At 46.9% G+C, this 19,685-nt stretch overlaps 7 protein-coding genes across 7 annotated transcripts; 3 read left to right on the top strand and 4 right to left on the bottom strand.

Annotated features, from left to right (window-relative positions):
* Window positions 1-1,346: 1,346 nt before the first annotated feature.
* On the bottom strand, window positions 1,347-1,610 carry HD556DRAFT_1201264 (uncharacterized protein; the record flags this gene model as incomplete). Its single annotated transcript, XM_041296392.1, has 1 exon — window positions 1,347-1,610. A coding segment is annotated over one exon (264 nt), but the record flags the coding sequence as incomplete, so codon positions are not given.
* Window positions 1,611-1,758: 148 nt separating this feature from the next.
* HD556DRAFT_1307537 (uncharacterized protein) lies at window positions 1,759-3,389 on the bottom strand (the record flags this gene model as incomplete). The annotated part of the gene is made up of 6 exons (XM_041300033.1): window positions 1,759-2,241; window positions 2,298-2,615; window positions 2,675-3,012; window positions 3,063-3,161; window positions 3,213-3,253; window positions 3,274-3,389. 6 exons carry the CDS (start codon window positions 3,387-3,389, stop codon window positions 1,759-1,761), a joined length of 1,395 nt encoding a protein of 464 aa, XP_041161249.1.
* Window positions 3,390-5,157: 1,768 nt separating this feature from the next.
* Window positions 5,158-6,114, top strand: HD556DRAFT_385062 (uncharacterized protein). Its single transcript, XM_041310449.1, has 3 exons — window positions 5,158-5,205; window positions 5,256-5,424; window positions 5,490-6,114. Exons 2-3 carry the CDS (start codon window positions 5,257-5,259, stop codon window positions 5,955-5,957), a joined length of 636 nt encoding a protein of 211 aa, XP_041161248.1. The 5' UTR covers window positions 5,158-5,205; window position 5,256; the 3' UTR covers window positions 5,958-6,114.
* Window positions 6,115-8,204: 2,090 nt separating this feature from the next.
* HD556DRAFT_1365116 (uncharacterized protein) lies at window positions 8,205-8,886 on the top strand. The gene is made up of 3 exons (XM_041302753.1): window positions 8,205-8,290; window positions 8,343-8,439; window positions 8,496-8,886. The coding sequence occupies exons 1-3, from the start codon at window positions 8,210-8,212 to the stop codon at window positions 8,624-8,626; spliced, it is 309 nt and encodes a 102-aa protein (XP_041161247.1). The 5' UTR covers window positions 8,205-8,209; the 3' UTR covers window positions 8,627-8,886.
* Window positions 8,887-9,486: 600 nt separating this feature from the next.
* HD556DRAFT_1431693 (uncharacterized protein) lies at window positions 9,487-10,212 on the bottom strand (the record flags this gene model as incomplete). Its single annotated transcript, XM_041305039.1, has 2 exons — window positions 9,487-10,126; window positions 10,190-10,212. 2 exons carry the CDS (start codon window positions 10,210-10,212, stop codon window positions 9,487-9,489), a joined length of 663 nt encoding a protein of 220 aa, XP_041161246.1.
* Window positions 10,213-12,838: 2,626 nt separating this feature from the next.
* HD556DRAFT_1472808 (uncharacterized protein) lies at window positions 12,839-15,216 on the top strand (the record flags this gene model as incomplete). The annotated part of the gene is made up of 6 exons (XM_041308473.1): window positions 12,839-13,506; window positions 13,569-13,658; window positions 13,719-14,122; window positions 14,184-14,534; window positions 14,593-14,739; window positions 14,797-15,216. The coding sequence occupies exons 1-6, from the start codon at window positions 13,308-13,310 to the stop codon at window positions 15,214-15,216; spliced, it is 1,611 nt and encodes a 536-aa protein (XP_041161245.1). The 5' UTR covers window positions 12,839-13,307.
* Window positions 15,217-15,476: 260 nt separating this feature from the next.
* Window positions 15,477-16,012, bottom strand: HD556DRAFT_1213380 (uncharacterized protein; the record flags this gene model as incomplete). Its single annotated transcript, XM_041296612.1, has 2 exons — window positions 15,477-15,788; window positions 15,839-16,012. Coding segments are annotated over 2 exons (486 nt in total), but the record flags the coding sequence as incomplete, so codon positions are not given.
* Between the last annotated feature and the right edge of the window lie 3,673 nt (window positions 16,013-19,685).

Below are 19,685 nucleotides of genomic sequence, written 5' to 3'. Positions count from 1 at the left end.
CTGGGGTGGAAGGAGGTGTCGTTGGCACGGTGTCCTACTTGGTGACATTTGAAACATCTTCCTTCTTTGAGGTGCTTCTTTAATTCTGCGTCTGAGAGGCGGCTTATGCGGTCGACTTCCATATCGTCGTCCCTCTTTGGAACGTAGTGTCTATTTCCGAAGTTCTTCTTCTTTTGTTGCTGGGGTCTTTCTTTCTTCTTGATGGCTTTCCATCTCTGGAAGGCGTTATCGAGATTGATGCAAGAGTTGACAACGGTGTCGAAGTTATCGAGAGTTTCACCTGTTCGGTGCAGGTTGTCCTGAAGCCCGTAGTCTAGGCCTTGTCGAAAGAATTCGATGAGGGGGGCTTGTTCGGTCATTCCTGCTCGGTGTGCGAGGAGTTTGTAGTTGGAGATGTAGGTGTGGAGATCTCCTTTCATCTCTAATCCTCATATCTTCATCATGGCAGTTCCGGCGGGGTCCATGGGTTTAAAGGCTTCGTCGAAGTCCTTTTTGAATTTGGCCCAGGTACCGTAGCCGATCATTTGTCCAGAGGTGTCTTTCCTCTTGGGGTCTAAGGCTGCTTCCATGAAGTCTTCTGCCCAGGCTGCTGCGTTTCCTTTCGTCATGTAGGATAACACAAGAATGATTTTCTTCTTATCATCAACGTAGACTTTGTCGTTAATGTCGAGGTATGCATGACATTTCATCATGAATCTCTTCGATTCTTCTCTGTCTCCATCGAATTCGGGAGGGGAACCGATCTTTAGTTCTATTTCTTTGTTCTGGGTCGTCATGGTGTTCAAAGGAGGAATGTTTGGTAGCGCTCCTAAGTTCAAGGCTCCGATCAAGGGAGTTAACGAAGTCGTGGTGTCGGTTTCATTGCAGATGGCAACGGTTCAGGTAATAAGACTTTAATCTTTTGTTACGACTGGAATAAGTCGAGCTATCTCTGTCTGAGTAGACAATCGGCAGGATGCCGGATAGACGTAAATCTGCTCTCGATTGAGAGATCAAGTGTTCTGGCTAAGGCGAGTGTCGCTGACTCCCTTAGAATAGTGGTTCTTAGACAGCAAGGTTGGAGACCTTACTGAAGGACAATGTTCCAGGTAAAACCCAGTAGATTAAAGTAGAGAATACAACTGTAGGTATGTAGGTTTATATACCAGTGTTCAAGCGGAGCTTGTAAATGCGTTATCAAGATAGAAGCAAAAAGAGAGGCGGACAGCCCGCTTGGCGAGATAAGAGTCAAGATAAGAGATAGGCATGATAAGAGATAAGCGTGGTACGGACGGCCCGTTTAAGAAGCAAAGGAAAATGAGTATAGGGGCCTTTCTGAATGTTATTGTAACACCTGCCACAGCACGGTCAATAAAGTCGTAGACGAGACCCAACAGAGCCTTAGCCCAGTATAGGACGTTTGCCTCCCTAAATAATTTGGCCGACTCATCCTTGGGCGCAAAGCGTCCAATTTTGAACTCCATATTGGCCGGCATGCCTTTAGGATATACCTTCTGGAATGGACGTTTCACAACAATGTCATGGCGTGCCCTGGACCCAAGACCTGAGGTAGGAGGCAACATCAATGTCAACCATCCGGCATGCGCAGTTTTGAATCCGCCCATGCCAATGCGTCCCTCGAGGGACGTGTCAACCATAACATAGCCCACTGATGAATCGGCATTGTCCACAGAAAATGCATGGTACCGAGTACACCTCAAGAGGTCGTTGAGTTGTCGAGTGGGGATTGCATAAAAATGAATGTTTTTGGTCTGAAACTTAGAGACTTACATCTTGGTGAGCATGTTGAACACATACACCAGCAAACGATGACGTACCCTGCTGCATATCCAAATCGGCACCTCCGCCAATCTGCAGGGCCGTCTTGAGGTCATTGCGATCAGGAGAGCAAAGAAGTGCTGGAGAGGGATTACGAGGCGTTTTGCGAGGAGGTCGAGGAGGTGAAATGCTACTAGAGGTGGAACTTATTGCACGTTCATGAGTCCGCTTGATAGATGAACCACTGGCAGTGGTAACTGGTGCATTGGCGAGTGAAGGGACTGGGGTAGTAGCGGCCGGCGCTAACTCAGAATCGAATGGGGGGTCATCAAAAGGTGGGTTGTCAAACGGTGGGTTGTCAAACGGTGGGTTGTCAAATGGTGGGTTGTCAAATGGCGGGTCATCCGTGTGTGATTCCACTGAGTCGGCAAACAGTGGTGCCCTGTGCTTGCCCTTAGCACGGTGGCTTGAGTGTTTGATTGCCTGTACCATTCAGTGTAAGTTAGTATAGGTAACAATCATACAACAAATAAACATACCAATTCATTTGCTTCTTGCCAATCTTCAAATTCGGTCCATTGAGCCTCTGGCACAACTACCATAAGGCTAAATTGTTTCGTCTTGAATATCGGGGCCTTCGTTGGACCTTTGCGGGCAGGCTGAAGACACTGAGAGTAGAAATAAGGGATTGATGGCTGGTGCGTCGCGAGATCAACCCATTTTAAGTCTTGCACAATGAATTCATGATCGCGCCAAGAAAAGGCGCCGCTAAATGCACGTAGCTTCGGCAGAGCAGTCTCCAAAGCCAAGCTGATGAGGCTTGGGGCGTCAATATCCTTCTTGCCCTCGCAGATATTCTAAATGGAATGTGCCGGTTCAGCCAGGTATTGAAGGGAGTGCACAGGAAAGGACATACCCCAATTAATATACCTCTTGCTTTCTTACGCCCCCCTGCTTCATGAACAGCAGAGATCTCCAGTGAAATCATTTCAGCCATTGCGCCACCGGGAGTAGCATACGCAAGTTTTGACCATTTCTGATGCTCAGTCGAATACGATCGATGGCGAGCTGAATACCCAATGGGACCCGTAAACCGCGATGGTACAGGTGAGGCTGCCGGCCCCTGCCAAGACATAGGAATAGAGATATCAGGCCCAGTAATTGTACGGCTGCAATGTGAAGGGACAGGTGGTGGGCCCATAGTACCATTCGTCCAGTCGGTGATTGCAACGACGCGTGGCGGATTCACACTTACTGTCGGCCATGGTCAAATTGAGTTCATCAAGTAAGAGCAAGCGACTTACATTTACGTTGGGCAGCATTCACTGACTTCCGAATGATCTGAGGGTCAGGCCTTACTAGTTCACTTGACAGATGCTGAGAATTAACTGCCGGCGTTGATGCTAACATAAATACATCAGTAAACAATGTTGAGAAAGCGGCTATCAACTCACTGGTGGGTCTCTTGGATGTTACAGACCTCATTTCATATCGTCTATAGCACGGCGCACACACATTGCGCCCAGATCTGCCAGGTTGCATTGTAGCAACGTAAAAGCAAGGTTGGCCCTTTGCAATCTGAGCACGACAAGTTGGGCGCTCGCAGACCCGATCTTCAGTGGCAAATGCATCCTCCGTAAATTGACAGACCACCTCGTTTGGGTTAGCCATATGAATGAGAGGGACGGTGTGAGTGAGTGAGACTGCGCCAGCGCATGCCTTAAATACAACAAAAACAAGTTAATAATTTAGATTTATATGCATAAGAAAACATACCAAAAATCTCAGTGTACTGCAGAGAGCTCCGGAACATTGTTCACCGGAATATGCACTGGATAAAACGGAGCGCGAGCTGCAGATAGCAGAAGGTGCGATGCAGAGAGTTGCACTGGCAGCAAGTTGTGCCACCAAGAGCTGCAGAGATACTAACTGAGGAAATTGCACTGCAGAGAAGAGATCAGTTATAGTACTCTGTATATACAAATTTAACGGACCATGCAGAGAGTTGCGCTGCGCAGTGATGTGCTGCAGAGAGATTAGTAGAATGTACATTGCATATAGCGTTAAGTCTTACCAATTCAAGAAGACACATTCTATATATGACTCTACAACCCCCAGGATGTCGTCCGCCAGTGGATTTATGGTGAGTAGAGCTGTTGTAAGGTCCTCGGACGACTGAACCTGGACAGAGCAGTCTCATAGTGGGCTCACGCCAAGAAAATGGTCGTGGGTAGTGCGGCTGGTGTTGCTGGTGTTCCTAGTGTCTCCGACCCAATCCTTACTAGTATGTACAGTGCCTCTGAGTCTTAAATACAGTGAATGACATGACAGTAGCTACGCCATCACCAGTGCTACTCAAGTCAATGCCTAACCAATGGAAGCCTACTCGTACGTCCACCCCGCCTTTGTTTTGATTTCACCCCTACTGATTCACTTCCCACTCGCATCCAATTAGCACCTTTGGATGTGATCCGACCGCACATCCTTCGCCTTTGGAAGGCACGTCAGACGGACAAGCAAATTGTCGCCGAATTACAGAAACATTTCGATACTTCACAATATGGTCTTGCGTAAGTGTATAGTCCTCCTCCTTCAATTGCAGCTATATTCTGACGGCGTGCTCAGGCTCACAAAGTTCCTCAGAATTCGTGAAGGCATGGGTCTTCAAAGAACGCGCCAGCAAAATCATAGCATCGAGACTATCCGTGACGCTATGACCAATTTACGCGCAATGTATCCCCATGCCGGAGCACGAGAAGTTGTAAGCTTATTGTTTCATGAATGGGACATGAGTGTACCCAGGTAATGTTTGCTTTTATTCTCTTTCTAACACTGTATCCTAATTGATGGCTATTGTATCACAGGAGTATTGTCATATCTTACTTCCGCGAATACGAGCCGGAGCTCGTTCGCCAGCGCAAGGCCAATCGACTTCGAAGGAAACAGTTTTGGGCTGCGGGCGTGAATGATCTATTTGCCGTTGATCAACACGACAAGTGGTTGAGGTACGGTCTTGGCCTCCATACTGGCATCGAGCCATTCTCAGGGCGCATTATGTGGATGAGAGTCTGGCACTCGAACCGGAACCCACAGCTGATCCTTAGTTATTATCTTGACACACTCGAGACACTCGGACGTAAGTCATTTTTTCAGTCTTATTAACACAGCACTGATCTACTACCTCTACATACCAGACATGCCTATGGTGACCCAGAGTGACCCTGGGTCAGAAAACTATGGAATCGCTAACGCTCACACCATGCTACGTCAGTGGCATGATCCTGCCCTGCAGGGTAGCCTACAACACCGGTGGATGAGGACGAAGAAAAACGTAATGCCGGAGATAACATGGTCGCAGATGCGACGTCGTTTCACACCTGGGTTTGAGACACTACTTGACCGCGGTGTCACGTCTGGTTGGTATGATACTAACAACACTCTCCAATTGTACGTCCTTTTGTGCGTCCTTACATCAATACTAACTGGCAATTGTTTAGGATGATTTTTCGCTGGGTTTTTATACCCTGGTTACAGCGGGAGCTAGACGCTTACCAGGACCGAGTGAATAACACTAGAAAACGGCGGGACCGGAACAAGATCCTTCCCCATGGCGCACCAGACATTATCTACCAATCGCCCGAGAACTTTGGCGTCTTGGACTTCAAAGTAAGTGATATTCAAGTCCTGCTCATTCTGCAACGTGTTCTTGTTCTTACCATTTTTTTTTCCAGATCAAAGTTGAACGTGAAGCGCTAGACCACGTCCATGATATCTATATCGATTCTTCCCATATTGTCTTCGACCTCGTTCCAAAACCATTCGCCGAGTTCATGGAACATTGTTACACAGAGCTTGGACGCCCATTAGTCAAAAGGGAGACCGTTTGGGATGTATACCTGCACTTACTTGATGTGGTGCAGGTCAATGACGAGATGATACCACCTCACATTGAATTGTTAGATGAGGCGGAGGAGGATTCAACGGCTTTGCCGCTTTTAGAGAGCCATCGAGACTTGCCCGATCGTGAAGATGGAAGTGGTGCCTACTACATGGGTGGGGTGGGTGGCGGTCTCGGTCTTGGTACGCCGGTTTTATATTTTGATGCAAACAACACAGCGAGACTAATATCTACACAGTTGATGAGAATTTGCATCAGTTGGAGAGTCTCGCCCGTGATGACGAGCCTGAAATCACGCTAGGCATTGACGAAGATGCTGTAGGATTGGATCATGCAGGTTTGGTTGTTTGGGATTTCTCAGATGGCGATGACTCGGACGTGCCAGATGAGTGGTGACTTGCATTGGTTTATTTTTTGTAAGGCTTCGTTGTAGCAGTATACCATGGACTACAAACACCAATCCTAATTTTTCAATTGATTATTGCAGTCGCTTTGTTGCTTATTAGCGATAGCGGTGTTCGTGGTCTCGCAGAAGACACGACCGTATTTAGTAATTTTTCGTTGAGATTTGAGCACGAGTGTCCGGCTTTCCATATCTTCGGCCTTCTGCGAACGCGGCTGAACAACATCTGAACGTTAACCCTTTCTGTGACTGCTACAATCCCTTAACTTTTATTTTATGTTGTATCGTTGTCTCGAAAGAAGCCAGTCACTATGCATTCACTCAACAGAAATTGACATGTTGACATGTTGAGTCGGTTCTGCTGATAACTTCTATGACTCCTGATCTTTCTGAGCTTGGGTGGGTGAATTTTGAAGATTAGGTGCTGGTGTGCGGGCCGATTGATCTGGTCATAGTGCGAGAATTTAATGGGCATCTACTTCAAGTTCATTAGTTGTGAGCAATGTACTTGTACTTATGTATCCTTCTAACCTTGTGCGCACTCACTGCGTAGGATCGACTCGGAGTAGGCGCTCGGACTCGGAGCAAGTTTGGATCTAGGAATCCCTCATGCGGCGCTCTGCTTACATCGAACTATATGGAGACTCGCTCGCTGTCAAGTCCATTGTGATTCGTTACAGTCATATATCTATCGTGGGCCAAGAGAAAAGTGTTTCAATGGGGCTCATTACAAGACAAGCTTGGAACACGACATTCGTCGCAAACAACAAAAGTCTAGACCGTTTCGGCCTCACCCGTGTCATACCCGATGTGTTCGTCCAGAGTGACACTATTTTCGTACTGGAACGGCATTTTGATTGACTTGCTGAACAATTGCTACAGCAAAACTGAGCGCTTCAACGCCGAAGGATGTGTCCAATGATCTTGGTTTAATTTAGGAAGGCTCTCTCTCGCTGTGCGTCACTTCTACAGCAAAGCAACCTTTACTATATATATAGTATAATGCGCTGCTGTGACTCGAGAAAAGCTCTGCTGATGCACTCGACCTTACATAAAAAACGTAACATCTTTGAGCGGCAGCTGCGCTGATGGTAATATGATATGAATATTACAATTGCTCGGACTGGGAGGATTAGTATTTAGTAGTTTAGTGATTAAGGAGCTCGTGGCGGTGAACGTACCACAAGGTGATGATGAAACTTTGAACAAAGTTTCCCCACTCCAATGCTTGACGCCCATTTCCCAGGAGAAAGTCTTGAAAGCTTGACTAGCGATATAATACAAACCATAAATGAGAATACTCATATATAACGATGGGGACACGATTTCACTACAAGCTCATGCTGCAAGTTAACATCGTTATATATATTGATTGCCTCAAATCTGTACCAGTATGCTATGAACGCGATTATGGCATACTGGGAGTAATTTATATACTTCCAAAGTTCTCACGCGCAGCGCGCTACAACTTTATCAAGGGGGCGATGCAAACTTGATGCAAACCCACCTAAACACATTAATCATGCTCGCGCGTCTCATAGACAGGTGTCTAGTAATCACTTCAAGCTCAACTGCCCTTACTAGCGGCTTAGCTGCTTACCGGTGCTGTGTTCCCCCTTCCATCATATATAATATGTGTTAGCATCTCCTTGTCAGTATGGGAAGCCTATTTATCCATCTGCACTGTTCTTAACGCCATGGTTCCGTCCTATTCCGCTAAGGTATCCTCCGAAAACATGGGAGTTCTTTCGTACTATGACTGAACCTGGCCTTTACAGCTTTATGTGACTACTGACCAAACAGCACTCGCCGAAGAACAACCCCTCCCCGAAGCCCTCCGTCGCACGTCCCTTTTAACGAGGGTACTCTGTTTTTTGGCACTTGGACGCCCAGACTTTGATAATCATTGGAAGTCGCTGCAATCAGACCAAGCCTTCGAAACCATTAGGAGTAGGTCATGCTCTATTCTGGCCAGCACCATCACCACAGTAAGCTGTCCAACTCCATGCGAGCTCAAGCCCATATTAACATACTCCAAAAAGGCAACTGTCCTCCTCGCTACAAGTGTTGTTTTCGTCAGTACGGGCTCTCCTGTGTCATACTTTAACTACACGTCACCCGCTTCCTATTGTCTGCTCTTTATATCGCTCATGCTCGCTATGATGGCGATATTGACATCCGGCTCAAGTATGATACGCTGGCTACACACTGATCGGAAGTGGACTCAAGAAGTAAGTTTATTCTCGTCATACTGGCTACACAACCTGACCTAAATATGGTCAGCAACTCAAGCCGGGCGGCTACTTCGTCTTTTCCTACCTGTTGTCAATAGTCACGCCCATATTCTTCGTCGCCTGGTCCCTGCATTGTTTTATCTTTGGTGAGTTGTTCCATCATTCGAGGCTCTCTCTGGTCTCTCATGTATTTCACCCCCAGCGATGTTGATAGCGGGCTTTTGCTCCCACAGCACGATCTACCGCATAGTAACTGCACTCTGGCTTGTTACGTACGTCGTCAATATTGGAACGATATTGATGCAAGCTACGTGGAAGTATACGACATTGTAATCTCAATGGGCCATGCTCGATATCGTTTATAGTTTCCATTTTCCACTTTGCTCCTTCTCCTTGTCACTCGTGCTTTGTCTATGCATTTTTATATATAATCTCTCTGATGTGGCGCGCAGCTGTGAGGTGTGCTCGAAATGTAGATGATTAAATACAAGGGATTGACTTTTATTTCGTGTTGTACTATTGTCTCGAAAGAAGTCCAGTCGCTATTCATTCACTCAACAGAAATCAGCAGACATGCTACATAACATCTTTCGGCGATTAGTTCTATGACCCTTGATCTTTCTGAGCTTGAGTGAGTGCTAATTGAAGATTGGGTGCTGGTGTGTGGACTGCCGACAAAATTACACCGAAAACGAAAATATCGTAGCGACTCGGAGTCCGTAGAAAAAGGGCAGGCGATTCGATAAGTTCGTATTCTTCTCTGATCTCGGCGGTGAGAAGTCGATGGTGTCCTCCAGAGGCAATCTGAGGGTCTACTGAGCCTGCCTCCTCCATCCGATCCAGTTCCTCTCTCCCAGGTGTACCATCTAACGACTGGTTCATCACTTCCTTTTCCTGCGTTTCATGGCAAATGTCAAAGTAGCATGTCCTTCATTGATCCAGTCTCCTTGCGATCATCATCTTCCTATAGGTCTACGAGTCACTGCATCCGACATTTTACGTCGTCGATGCCACCCTAGCCAAACCCCAGCTGAACTGACAGCACCAAATCTATGCAAAGTTTATTTTTGATGACTGAGCTTTGCGAGATATATACTGCAACGCAACGAAATGTAAGTCCTGCTGTATCGTAAAGGATAGACATCAGGACGTGTCGATAAGGACGTGAACGTATCCAAAGCAGTGATCACCGTTCAGACAAAAACCCAATGAGGCGTAGCAACCCGGACTCCAAAGCGCAAAAAATCTTCATCAGCATCCTCATCCGTAGGCACACTTCCCTCCGAGTCAGGAATATCCATCACCTCACCAAGCGGAACGACCGCTTCTGCCCACGCTGGGACACTCTCGGGGTGTTTTGGGCGTGCCTGTAGCTCTTCAAAGTCATCCACGATGGGAGGTGCGTCACGAGGTAGTCCTCTCATAATGAGGCGGTTGTATGCTTTCTCCATGATGTAACATAGTCCAGCCATAATGGCGTATTGCAATGCCTCGTCTGAGTTGGAAGCAGAGCCTGTATTGGGTTTATCAGTAGGGTATGGGTCGGGGAGGGCCGAGAGTGCCCATGCGGGCTCAGATCGCGTCCAGAAGTATTCGAGCTCGTTGCGGAACTGGACTGTCCAGTCTATGACAAAAAACTGATAAAGGCGATAGAAAGATGCGGAAGGTGTATCACTAGACGAAGGAGAAAGGAGTGGGAACATTCGATGGAGCAGAGGTCGAGAAACGAGAGAATGCCGCCATGACATGGGTCTTCGAAGTGGATACTTCTGAAGGACTACAGTGCGGTCTGCAAGGAGCCTTGAAGGTGTTGGAGGGATGGGTTCGCGCAGACTAAACAGAGATTCAATGATAGAAGTGCAGAATCGAATTGCTTGAGGGCTAGAATTAACTCACCTCTGCGCCTGACCGTCTGACATGGGTGAAGCTGGCACTGGCTAACTTATCGTTTCGAGCGAACTATACTTGCGTAGAAACCTCTCGATTCAGAAAGGGGTAGACCTGAGGTCTAACAACCATAAACTAGACTTGCCAGGGGAGCCTATCACAGGGTTATATACCTGATCGACGACTCAATGAGAAGTGTGAAATTTCCCTGGTCTCATAAAAGTATAATGCGAGGACAGATCGTTTTCTGGGGATGATACAGCTTTCTGCTCGCAATATGCGAGGTTTAGATCTCGCTAATGGCAGAGGAGTGACTGAGTCAGTTATAAGACTCGGAGACAAATTAGTGGACGAACTTCTTCACTTGCGCAGTTACGTCAGGTGGTAAATTATGTAAATAATAATAATAATATCTCACTTAGTAAGCCAGCGCCGTAGCAAAACGGGCGTGAGCTGAACGTTGAACCTTCAATCAAACGAGCATGTCTGGCTCCTAGCTAGTCATGGCAGCTGTTCAAGTTGAATCCTAGTCTTTATCTAGCCTTGAAGCTGTATAGTCGTCTCAGCCGATAACTGCCACGTCATTCGTTTTCTCCCGTTCGCATGTAGGAGACGGTCCCCATTGCCCAAGTGCTTCATGTGTTCGGACACATGTACGCTAGACGAGATGACAGTATAAGGGTTGTTGCTGTCAATGCCTCTATTATACGAGGTCTACGAGACCGTGATGTACGATATATAAGAACTTGACGTTTTGTAGCAACTGATGCACTCACCAGAGTTGACATGCATCAAGCACGTTCGTGATAAAGGCGACACAACATCGTCCATTTCTGTCTGCGATGTCGGCCTCCCGCAATCACATATTCTCGCTAGGCTATGTCCTGTACACGTCTGTCACATGGCGTAGATCTTGATAGAGCTCTTTCTAAATTTTACAGGTTAAATTGCGTTCTGGTGACATCATGATATATACTCTTACTAGTAAGCACCTACTGGCTGTCATCTCTTTACATTGTCGTGACACATTTCTAGTATGTGCTCCATCACCAACCATCGCCCCGCATATAATTGGGCTTTTGCAGTTCCCATGACAGATGTACAACCTACTTATAAACATACAAACAATGGACGCAGTCCAGTTATCCGGTTCCCTCCATCGATCGAGAGCCAATATGAGACCACCTACGTCTCCTCACGGCTATGGTATCACTCACAACGGCCAACTTCGTTTCAGGTGGACTTCCACCATTTATATATCACTTCGACACAGCTTTTCTTTCCCGAACGCAGCCATTCCGCATTGTATTATGGACTATCACAGCGATCCTCGCATTTCGCGCGGCGATATGAGCATGGAGCAACCAAAACTCGACTTTTTGAATATCGACCTGCAAGCGAGTTCCCGTCGTATCTGCATTAACTGCCACCGCGTTGAACTTGTCATTCAGCTATCCATTCTTGTATTGCAGCACGCACCTTTGAATGGACTGTGCAGACGAAAATCTTCATTCGTGTGGCTCGGCGGTCGTCAACCGATGTACCAATGCAAATTTTGTTCTCGACACAATTGATTACGACTGTGCGTGTTCTTGGCCGGTGACTCGAAAACATCGCCCAATGGTGTGCTTGGACGGGTGTCACAGGCCGACATGGGGGAATCGATGCCAGTGCGTTGCAAACTCGCGATATTTGCAAGTCTCGCGACTTATGAGCTGTGCCACCCATACTACGTGGACACCGGAGACGGTAAGCAATATGCATAATAAATCTGAGACACTGCGGTTGACATCACGTAGAATTTAGAAGGATAATCCATCGATAATCTATTGATGAAGCACTGTCACACTTTTGGGTTTTCTACCCGTGGGTACCCAAGTTTTGCAGGTCCTCGTACCCGTACTCGTGCGGGTGGGCCAAGCACAGGTACGCCCGACCGCGGGTGGTGCCCGGGTGGGTACCCGGGTAAGTCTTATTCATGTCATATAGTTACAATATAGGGGTTCACTGATCTCATGTTAAGTTCCGACTGTTTCGTGCCCTGTCATTTGCAGTCGATCATACACTTTTAAACCGCAGCGATATCGCAAGGAGTTTCCCCTAAAATAACCCGCAATTTGAGATGGCTACGACAAAATCATGTTTTGTGGTTTGAAAAGTCATATTCTTTTCACAAGCATTTCTGGAAACCACAACTCCCTCCGACTTCTGCTCAGTACCAGCTTTACTCGCTTCCAATAGTCAGTACCAAAGCTGATCGCGTACTCGGGAAAAATAGGAAAACGTTCGAACGCGCTAGACGAAGTCATAAGGATGATTAAACAAAGGGATGGTATCATCCTAGGGAGGCTTTGCTTTAGTCGTCGTGATTGTGCGTACCTAATCCGTGATATTCCCAAAAGTTATTTACTTTTCGTTACAGTAACTTTGGCTAATTCACTTATGTGTGGCTGCCATCAGCTGCAATCGGTGATGGCTGCGATAGCATGATAAGCTGCTGAAGAACCGAAATCTGCACATGCACACAAATGTGCCGCGCCCAACGCGTGTTCTTATTTGCACCCTTGTTCTCTACCCAATGTGGGTCCTCATCATGATTTTCTCATTTGGTTTCACATCTATCGCAATCGAGGCTGTTGTTTGAAGGTATGAGAACAGCGGTCCATTCTGTCAGTGCTCGGATGAAATGACGCTGCTATCTGACTCATTGGAAATCGAAATGGCACTCACTTTTGGTAGACCATTGCATCATCTATCATCCATCATCGTATGGAAAGCGGGAGTGATCAGCTTCGGCGAGAGTGATCAGCTGGACTAAAAAGGCATTTGTTTGGCTCTTCTCCTGCCAGACCCCCAATCACCCACTGAACGCGATGAAGAATTTACCGACTACACTCATAAATGTGGCTGTGCGTACAGAATGAGGTTAAGACATTGTATTGACGTGGTGCCTAAGATCTCTTGCCTTGCAAATTTGACATGAGAAATCATCACTCGCACATAGACTTGCATCAAATGGTGATATCAAAGGCCCTTGCTTGCTTCGACGAGCCTCTAGTAGCACTAATATTTGAATCTGACGGTTCAGAAATTTAAATCCAAACCCCCCAAAAAATCCACCATCATCATGTATGCTGCAGAGTTCACCACAAATGCTGACCAGCACTATTGCGAGTATGCCAACTGTTTTAGCGGTCATCCTGGCACTGTACCTGCTATCACCTATATTGAGCACAAAGATCCGAGCAAGCCTGGTAAATGGCTTTGTGAAAAATGCAGCCGATACCAGCGCTCCAAGTTCACTACCAAGAAAATAAGTGATGCAGGTAAAATAATTGCTCGGTGTGCAGACTTTGTCACATTACAGTCTGACAATAATTTTCTTTAGTAATTCCAAATACCTCGAAGCATGGTTTCGGCCAGTCCAAATATGATGGTGCTGCAGTTCACAAGCAGACTGCAGAGGCGCAGCGTGGAAGTGAGTCGCCCAGTACAGTTGCATTTTATATTGAATACAAACCTTCATTTATTTTTGTAGAATCCCAACTTCCTGTTCGTGCAGTGGGGCTTAGTGTATCATGTGGGATGCCTCCACCTGCATTCATCCCAGGTCCCATTCACCCGAGGCGCGCCTCAGCAAATCATCAATTTGTTCCTTTACCCAACTGGCCTGCAGCTCCTGGCCCCTCAGACATCCGCCGTGCAAATCCATTAGGGCCCAACATATCTATTTATGGTCGGGATGCTCAGTTTATTGTGTACTCAGACCTTCTTCGAACTCTGCCACTCAAGCCTGGTTATCAAGATGCGCATAAAATTTATGAAGAGATGCGAGACCAGCTTGCTCGACAGGCCTATGCTTTGAGTGTTCCCGAAGTGGTATGCGTCAAGGCATACCTTGCAGTGATGATTCCACGGGCTAAAAAACCAACTCTGATATCTGTAAGTGTTGCTCTCTACAATTCTGAATTCAACTTCACCAACTTTGCTGAATCTTCTATAGGATATAGTCGAGTCGATCAGCAACATCCCTTACCGCATTGGTGCCAATGACCTTAAAACTTCGGTGTACCTCACCCTACTTCCCATGTTCATCAAGTGGTCCATGGGTCTTACTTTTACGTTTGAAGAGGCACGTTTGCGTCTTGTTAGTAGTTTCGAGGAGATTCTTCCCCGTCCATCTGGAGAAGACATCAATGCCATAGCATCCCACTTCCTCAAGACCAGGAACACGAAGCAGCAGTTCAACGCTGGCAAGGGGATCGAACTTCACCTCATTATTCCACATACGAAGTTCCTTGCCGCTGAGCAAAGGCGAAATGGTGAGGAAGTAGCTGAGTCCAAGTCTCGTGATGTTCGTTTTCAACATGGACTATTGGTACCTTGCATGACTGACAGAATACATAAACCAGGATACACCTCACGCAACAGCGGCAAGTTCATCTGACATCCAACATCTTTCAAGTCCTGCATTAGTACTATCTGTGGTGTCCCCATCAAAAAATTTGCAAAATGGTGCCCAATGTTCGCCTCACCCTGTCAAGCGCAAATTATCATTGGTCAGTCATTCTTTCGAACTCTAGTACCAGCCTTATGCTCATTAGCATCACACACAGCCTCCTGTCCCATCCACGCCCCCTCGGAAGCCTCGGACTTTGGATGCTGCAGTATCTCCGGATGTTAGTGCACTTCGCCGTGCACTTCAAGCACAAGCTATTCCCATATCCCAACCAAACTTACCCTTTCTCACTCTTCGCACGTTCAAGGCACTACTGCGGATAATCCCCCCCATATCACTATCTGCTCTGATTACTGATCCAACCACTTCTGACGTACCAAATACTACTGCCCCCCCGATGCAGGCTACTCTTTTTGAACAAGTCATACGTTCATACATGTACATAGATGGTACTAAGTCTTTTCGCCAGTCTAGGACCGTGACACCACTCCCAGCGGAGTTTAAAGCTTCCGTGGGAGCGGGCTCCATTCCAGTGGAGGAGTGTTGCTGTTGGTCATTTTTGAGGAACCGAATTTAGCTCGAGTTGGACTCACTTCAACAGCAGCAGCACTACAGTGGAGAGATGCCGACAACCTTAATGTATTACCAAAAGTATATCTAGGCATTTCTGCTACAGTCTCTTCCGCTGTCAGACTCAGACTCAGAATCCGTGAACTCTGCGAACTCTGGTTGATCTTCATCATCCTGATCCTCCCCTTGTGATCCCCAGTCCTGAACACCGTGAAGTGCTTGTGTTGGCGGGTTCACCATGCCTCCCATATACTGATAGCCAGCAGGTCCTACTAAGCCAGCATTTCGAGGGAGGTCCTGCAAGCTCGGAAGCAATAGAACATCATCATCTTCAGGTTCCGTAACTCCCTGCGAAAGCAGGACTGTCAGGTCATCTTCACCTTCAATTGCGAGGAACTGCGCCAGTAACATCTGATATACATTCCAGAATGAATCCGACGACACTTGCGGGTTGCCGAGTGAGGTATAGAGATATTGTGCGCGTTGCTCGAATGAAGGTGGGACAAGATCGAAGACAGGATGATCAGAGGGAGCATAAATTGCTTCGACCTCATCAAAGAGCGCACTTGGCACTGGAACCTTGAGAAGAGTAAGTAGTGTTGAGCTGCAGTCATGGACGACATACTTACTTTGAAGTCAAGTGAATTGAATTCGTGAGGTTTCGCACGAATGATTGCTGGAATGCCGTGAGGAAGAATCTTATTTTTGTCCCTGCGGGGAGCGTTATGGTTTCTACGATGAGCCCATGCATCAAGCTCAGCCTGGAGCCATGGAATTGCAAGCCAGCGGAACACGTAGCTAGTAGATAGTAGATGGAGATTGTCAGTGAATACATATGCAAGGAAGTGATGCATACTTTTGCAGCGTGTTGTGAATGTCATATAGTCCCCTAGTGACACCTTCCTCCAGGATATTCTCGAAACCTGGAGCAAAGTCCCTGCGAAGCACAGACCACATGATTTCGGGCTTGATGTTCTGGTGCTTTCGCATCCAGCGGTGCTGAAGTGTTCCGTTGAGTGCTGGATCTAGGCGGTGTCGAATCATTGTTTGTGCGTTGGCAACAGCAAAATTTTCGGAGCCTGGATCGCTCTGAGTGATCAAAGGTACAGCTGAGATCACAAAAAAAAAATGACATGATCAATGTCCGATCAATGTGAGGGGCTTGGTGACATACCTCCGAGTTTTCGGCAACAGTCAAGGTAGTATCTAGCAATAAGGCGTGGATTCTTGTTGGTCCACCAAACTTTCAGCCAATTAATCCAGCCGGTGAATGGATCGAGGCTGATATGCAGCCATAACCCAAAGCGCAGCCATTTGTCGTGCTGGTCTTGGGGCCAGACATCATTAACCCCCGCACACCAAAAACGCCTCCGTTTGAGACGTCCACGACGCCTAGCTTCCACAGCAGTTGGCTCTGTGATCTTGAGAAGCTTGGCGATCAGTTCGCTGTTCAAACATCGATTTATAGTGAACAGTACTAGCAAGTAGACAGCAACTCACCGGGGTACGTGAAAGCTGAACTGCTGGCGCAGGTCTCGTCTGATGGCCTCGGCACCTCGGTGGGGAAATCGTTGTCGAATCTCCCGGACATGCTGTTCGATGGACTCGAGAGTATGTTGTTGTTGCCTGGTCCGTTTCCAGCCCCAGCTATTTCGCATCCGACGAAAGCTGACAACGCTAGCATGATAAATTAGTTGAAGTAGTTGCACTGGACATATGTAAGACACGAACCTGAGTCCATATTCCTCCTGGTCATAATGGTCTTTGAGGTGGTGCACGATGTCAACATCACTCATGTTGAGCTTGAAATAAAACTGAGCCGGATCTTGTATTTCCCTGGCAGGAGCTATGCTCGCTCAAAAATAAGTGAAACTGGCAGTGATTCAGGCTTAACACTCACGACATGGCTTATGCTGGTTGGTGCGCCGAGAACGATCAGTCATAATGTTGGGAGCACGATCCTGCACTCGTCAACTTGAACGTTCGAGTTGTTTTGAATTCCGTCACAGATTGCGCTGTCATTGCATTAAGGTACGATCAGCACCTGAGTTACTATCGGTAACCATTGGAGGACTCACAATTTGACAAGCAATACATCTTGAATATATCACTAGAAACATTAATATTAAGTCTCTCTCAAGCAGTGGTTGGGGGTCTGACAGGTAAAAGCCAAACAAACACGCTTAGCGAAGCTGATACGAAGCTGATCACTCCCGCTTTCCATATCATCGCATGTACACAACATTGTTTTGCAAATTCGGCTCTACTTATTCCATTTCATTTCATTCCATTCGGCACTATTTGAGCCTGCAGATAGTCACCCGTTCACCTTATAAGGAAGATTTATGTTCCAGGCGCGTTCAGGGACGCGTTGGAAAAACGTGTTGCACTGTACAGGAAGGCCCTTGCTGACCGTCTATTTCACATACCGTGCTCTCCGGAAGCGCGATAGCAAAGGTAAAAAAAATTATCACTTCATCTGTCACGTGACATGAAATTGTGGTGAGTGCAACACAACTTAAGGACTAGAGGATATGCGCTCATGCTTTGCTGGCAGAAAAACCTCTTTGCATCTGCGAGGTTACGAATTGACATTAGATCCAGACTACACAGTATATGCCAGTATGGCTCATACTAAACCGTCGCAGCTTTCCACAAATGCGTACATTGCTCCACAGCCGATTCCAACCCGTCACGAGATGCGCTTCCTCGGAGATGTACAAATTTTTGTCTCGTGCTGTCTAGCATGTGGAATGAAAGTGGTCTATCTTCTATGCCCAGGCTTTTCAGTAACCAAGCCAATCAGCAGGTTCAAATACCGCGAATCACGAGACACATTTTGACTTTCTCCTTCATGCGGCGATGTGTCTTCTCTCCATCTCTAGCGGCGATGTCATAGGATATGACTACACACGGGGATCTCATACTTTACGGTATCAATTGTGACAGGGTGACTCATTGAGGCCGCTCGAGCCAAGAGATGTGCGATCGAAAAGTTCATGGCATCAACCTGATTCCAAACCACCGTGTTCTTAATCACTCACCAAACCAATCCAATCGCTACTCTTAGCCTGGTTTGACCTGATTCTGGTAGCTTTTACCTTCTGGATGTTCTTGTAGTAAGTATCATTATCTTCTACGTCATCCGCTGGAATTGCAAATACACTCTAACCTTGTATTGGGCGCAAAGGTCCCAGGAAACGTGGCTACATTCGTTTGCGGGGTGTATAATTATTGATCTAAGCAATGTATCATCTATAACTGGAACAACGCTTTTGTAAGTGGTATTTTTATGTAGCCGTACTTTGGGGACTCTAAACCATTTTGAGGATATGATAACGGCCTCGTTGATCCTCAAGCAATCAATGATCCCAGTGATATATACTGCGGGAGCACTAAAGACCTGATATCCGTTTCTTCTCCGAAAACTCTCGGTTGGGCAGTGCGTCAGCAAGGATCGATGGTTAATCTTCAACGACCTTACTTGGCTTTCTAACTCAAATAGATTTATATGCAGTTCATTGATTTGCAATTTGGGGTCCTCGATTTTACACTTTTGCCCTAGTCCCAGGCACGTGCTACGCCAGATCATCCGTTGGCCCCGTTAATCCCCACTGACTTGCCTGTTTTCAGTGTTCTCGTATTGGCATCAAGTTTAAATCCCCAAGACGCCGTCACTCTCTGTCTGGGTCAAAATTGGGCAATGGCTAGGCCTTGTTTAGTTCCGTCCCATTGTAACTCGGTCCGTGGCATTTCTGCTGAGAGGGACGTAGAAGATTCACGTGTTTCACAATGCTTCTTCAGCGGTCCCATGAACAACAGGTCTGCCAGCTGATGCTGACAACCATGTCCATCTCGTCGACGAATACGTCAAGTTTCCTTATACCGTTTCATTACGGATCCCCCATTGCGCCATTGCTTGACATTGAGTTCTGTTCAACTCCGTGTCCATGTGATGGAATAGTGAACTTTCTGCCTTCCCTTACCCTGTTTCGATTATCCCCGTCGAGATCACACTTAACTGACTGCTCTTGTTCAGGGAAACATATACCATACTCTCAGTCCGGCGTGACAGTGTGAGAATGCTGATCTGAATATGGAACTCAGCAAAGTGTCTCTGTTTCGCGGGAGGAATCGGAAGACGAAATGTATTGGTGTGACATTTCCGCCGCCCTAGAACTTAGCCCCTGGGTCTGCTGACCACCGCAACGATATAACATACTTCTATATATGCTGTTATGTATGTAACGGCGCTCGGCCGCGTCAGTCCCCGACGCATTTGTATAAATTTCGAATCTGGCATGCGAATTTTGGCTGTGAAATATGTACTTGATCGCCACAGAATTCTTCGTGAATAGGATGTTTGGTGACCAACATGCCCAGTAGGGCAATTTTTATGGGAAACCCGACCTTTGAGAATCGTTCCTCCCGTCCAACACTCAGACTGGCGGCCTAGCTCTTAGACTGGTAGCTCCT

This window comes from Suillus plorans (genome assembly GCF_016647745.1).
Source record: "Suillus plorans strain S12 chromosome Unknown HD556scaffold_22, whole genome shotgun sequence".
Taxonomy (NCBI): Eukaryota; Fungi; Basidiomycota; class Agaricomycetes; order Boletales; family Suillaceae; genus Suillus; species Suillus plorans.
This window is presented reverse-complemented; position numbering and strand designations above follow the sequence as displayed.

What these genes read in the sequence shown, in the direction of transcription:
- HD556DRAFT_385062 (XM_041310449.1), top strand. Translation starts at nt 5,257, where the DNA reads ATGATTTTTCGCTGGGTTTTTATACCCTGGTTACAGCGGGAGCTAGAC. An exon ending in TTGGCGTCTTGGACTTCAAA is followed by an intron (nt 5,425 to 5,489) that starts GTAAGTGATATT and finishes TTTTTTTTCCAG; the next exon opens with ATCAAAGTTGAACGTGAAGC.
- HD556DRAFT_1365116 (XM_041302753.1), top strand. Translation starts at nt 8,210, where the DNA reads ATGCTCGCTATGATGGCGATATTGACATCCGGCTCAAGTATGATACGC. An exon ending in ATCGGAAGTGGACTCAAGAA is followed by an intron (nt 8,291 to 8,342) that starts GTAAGTTTATTC and finishes AAATATGGTCAG; the next exon opens with CAACTCAAGCCGGGCGGCTA. An exon ending in CCTGCATTGTTTTATCTTTG is followed by an intron (nt 8,440 to 8,495) that starts GTGAGTTGTTCC and finishes TTTCACCCCCAG; the next exon opens with CGATGTTGATAGCGGGCTTT.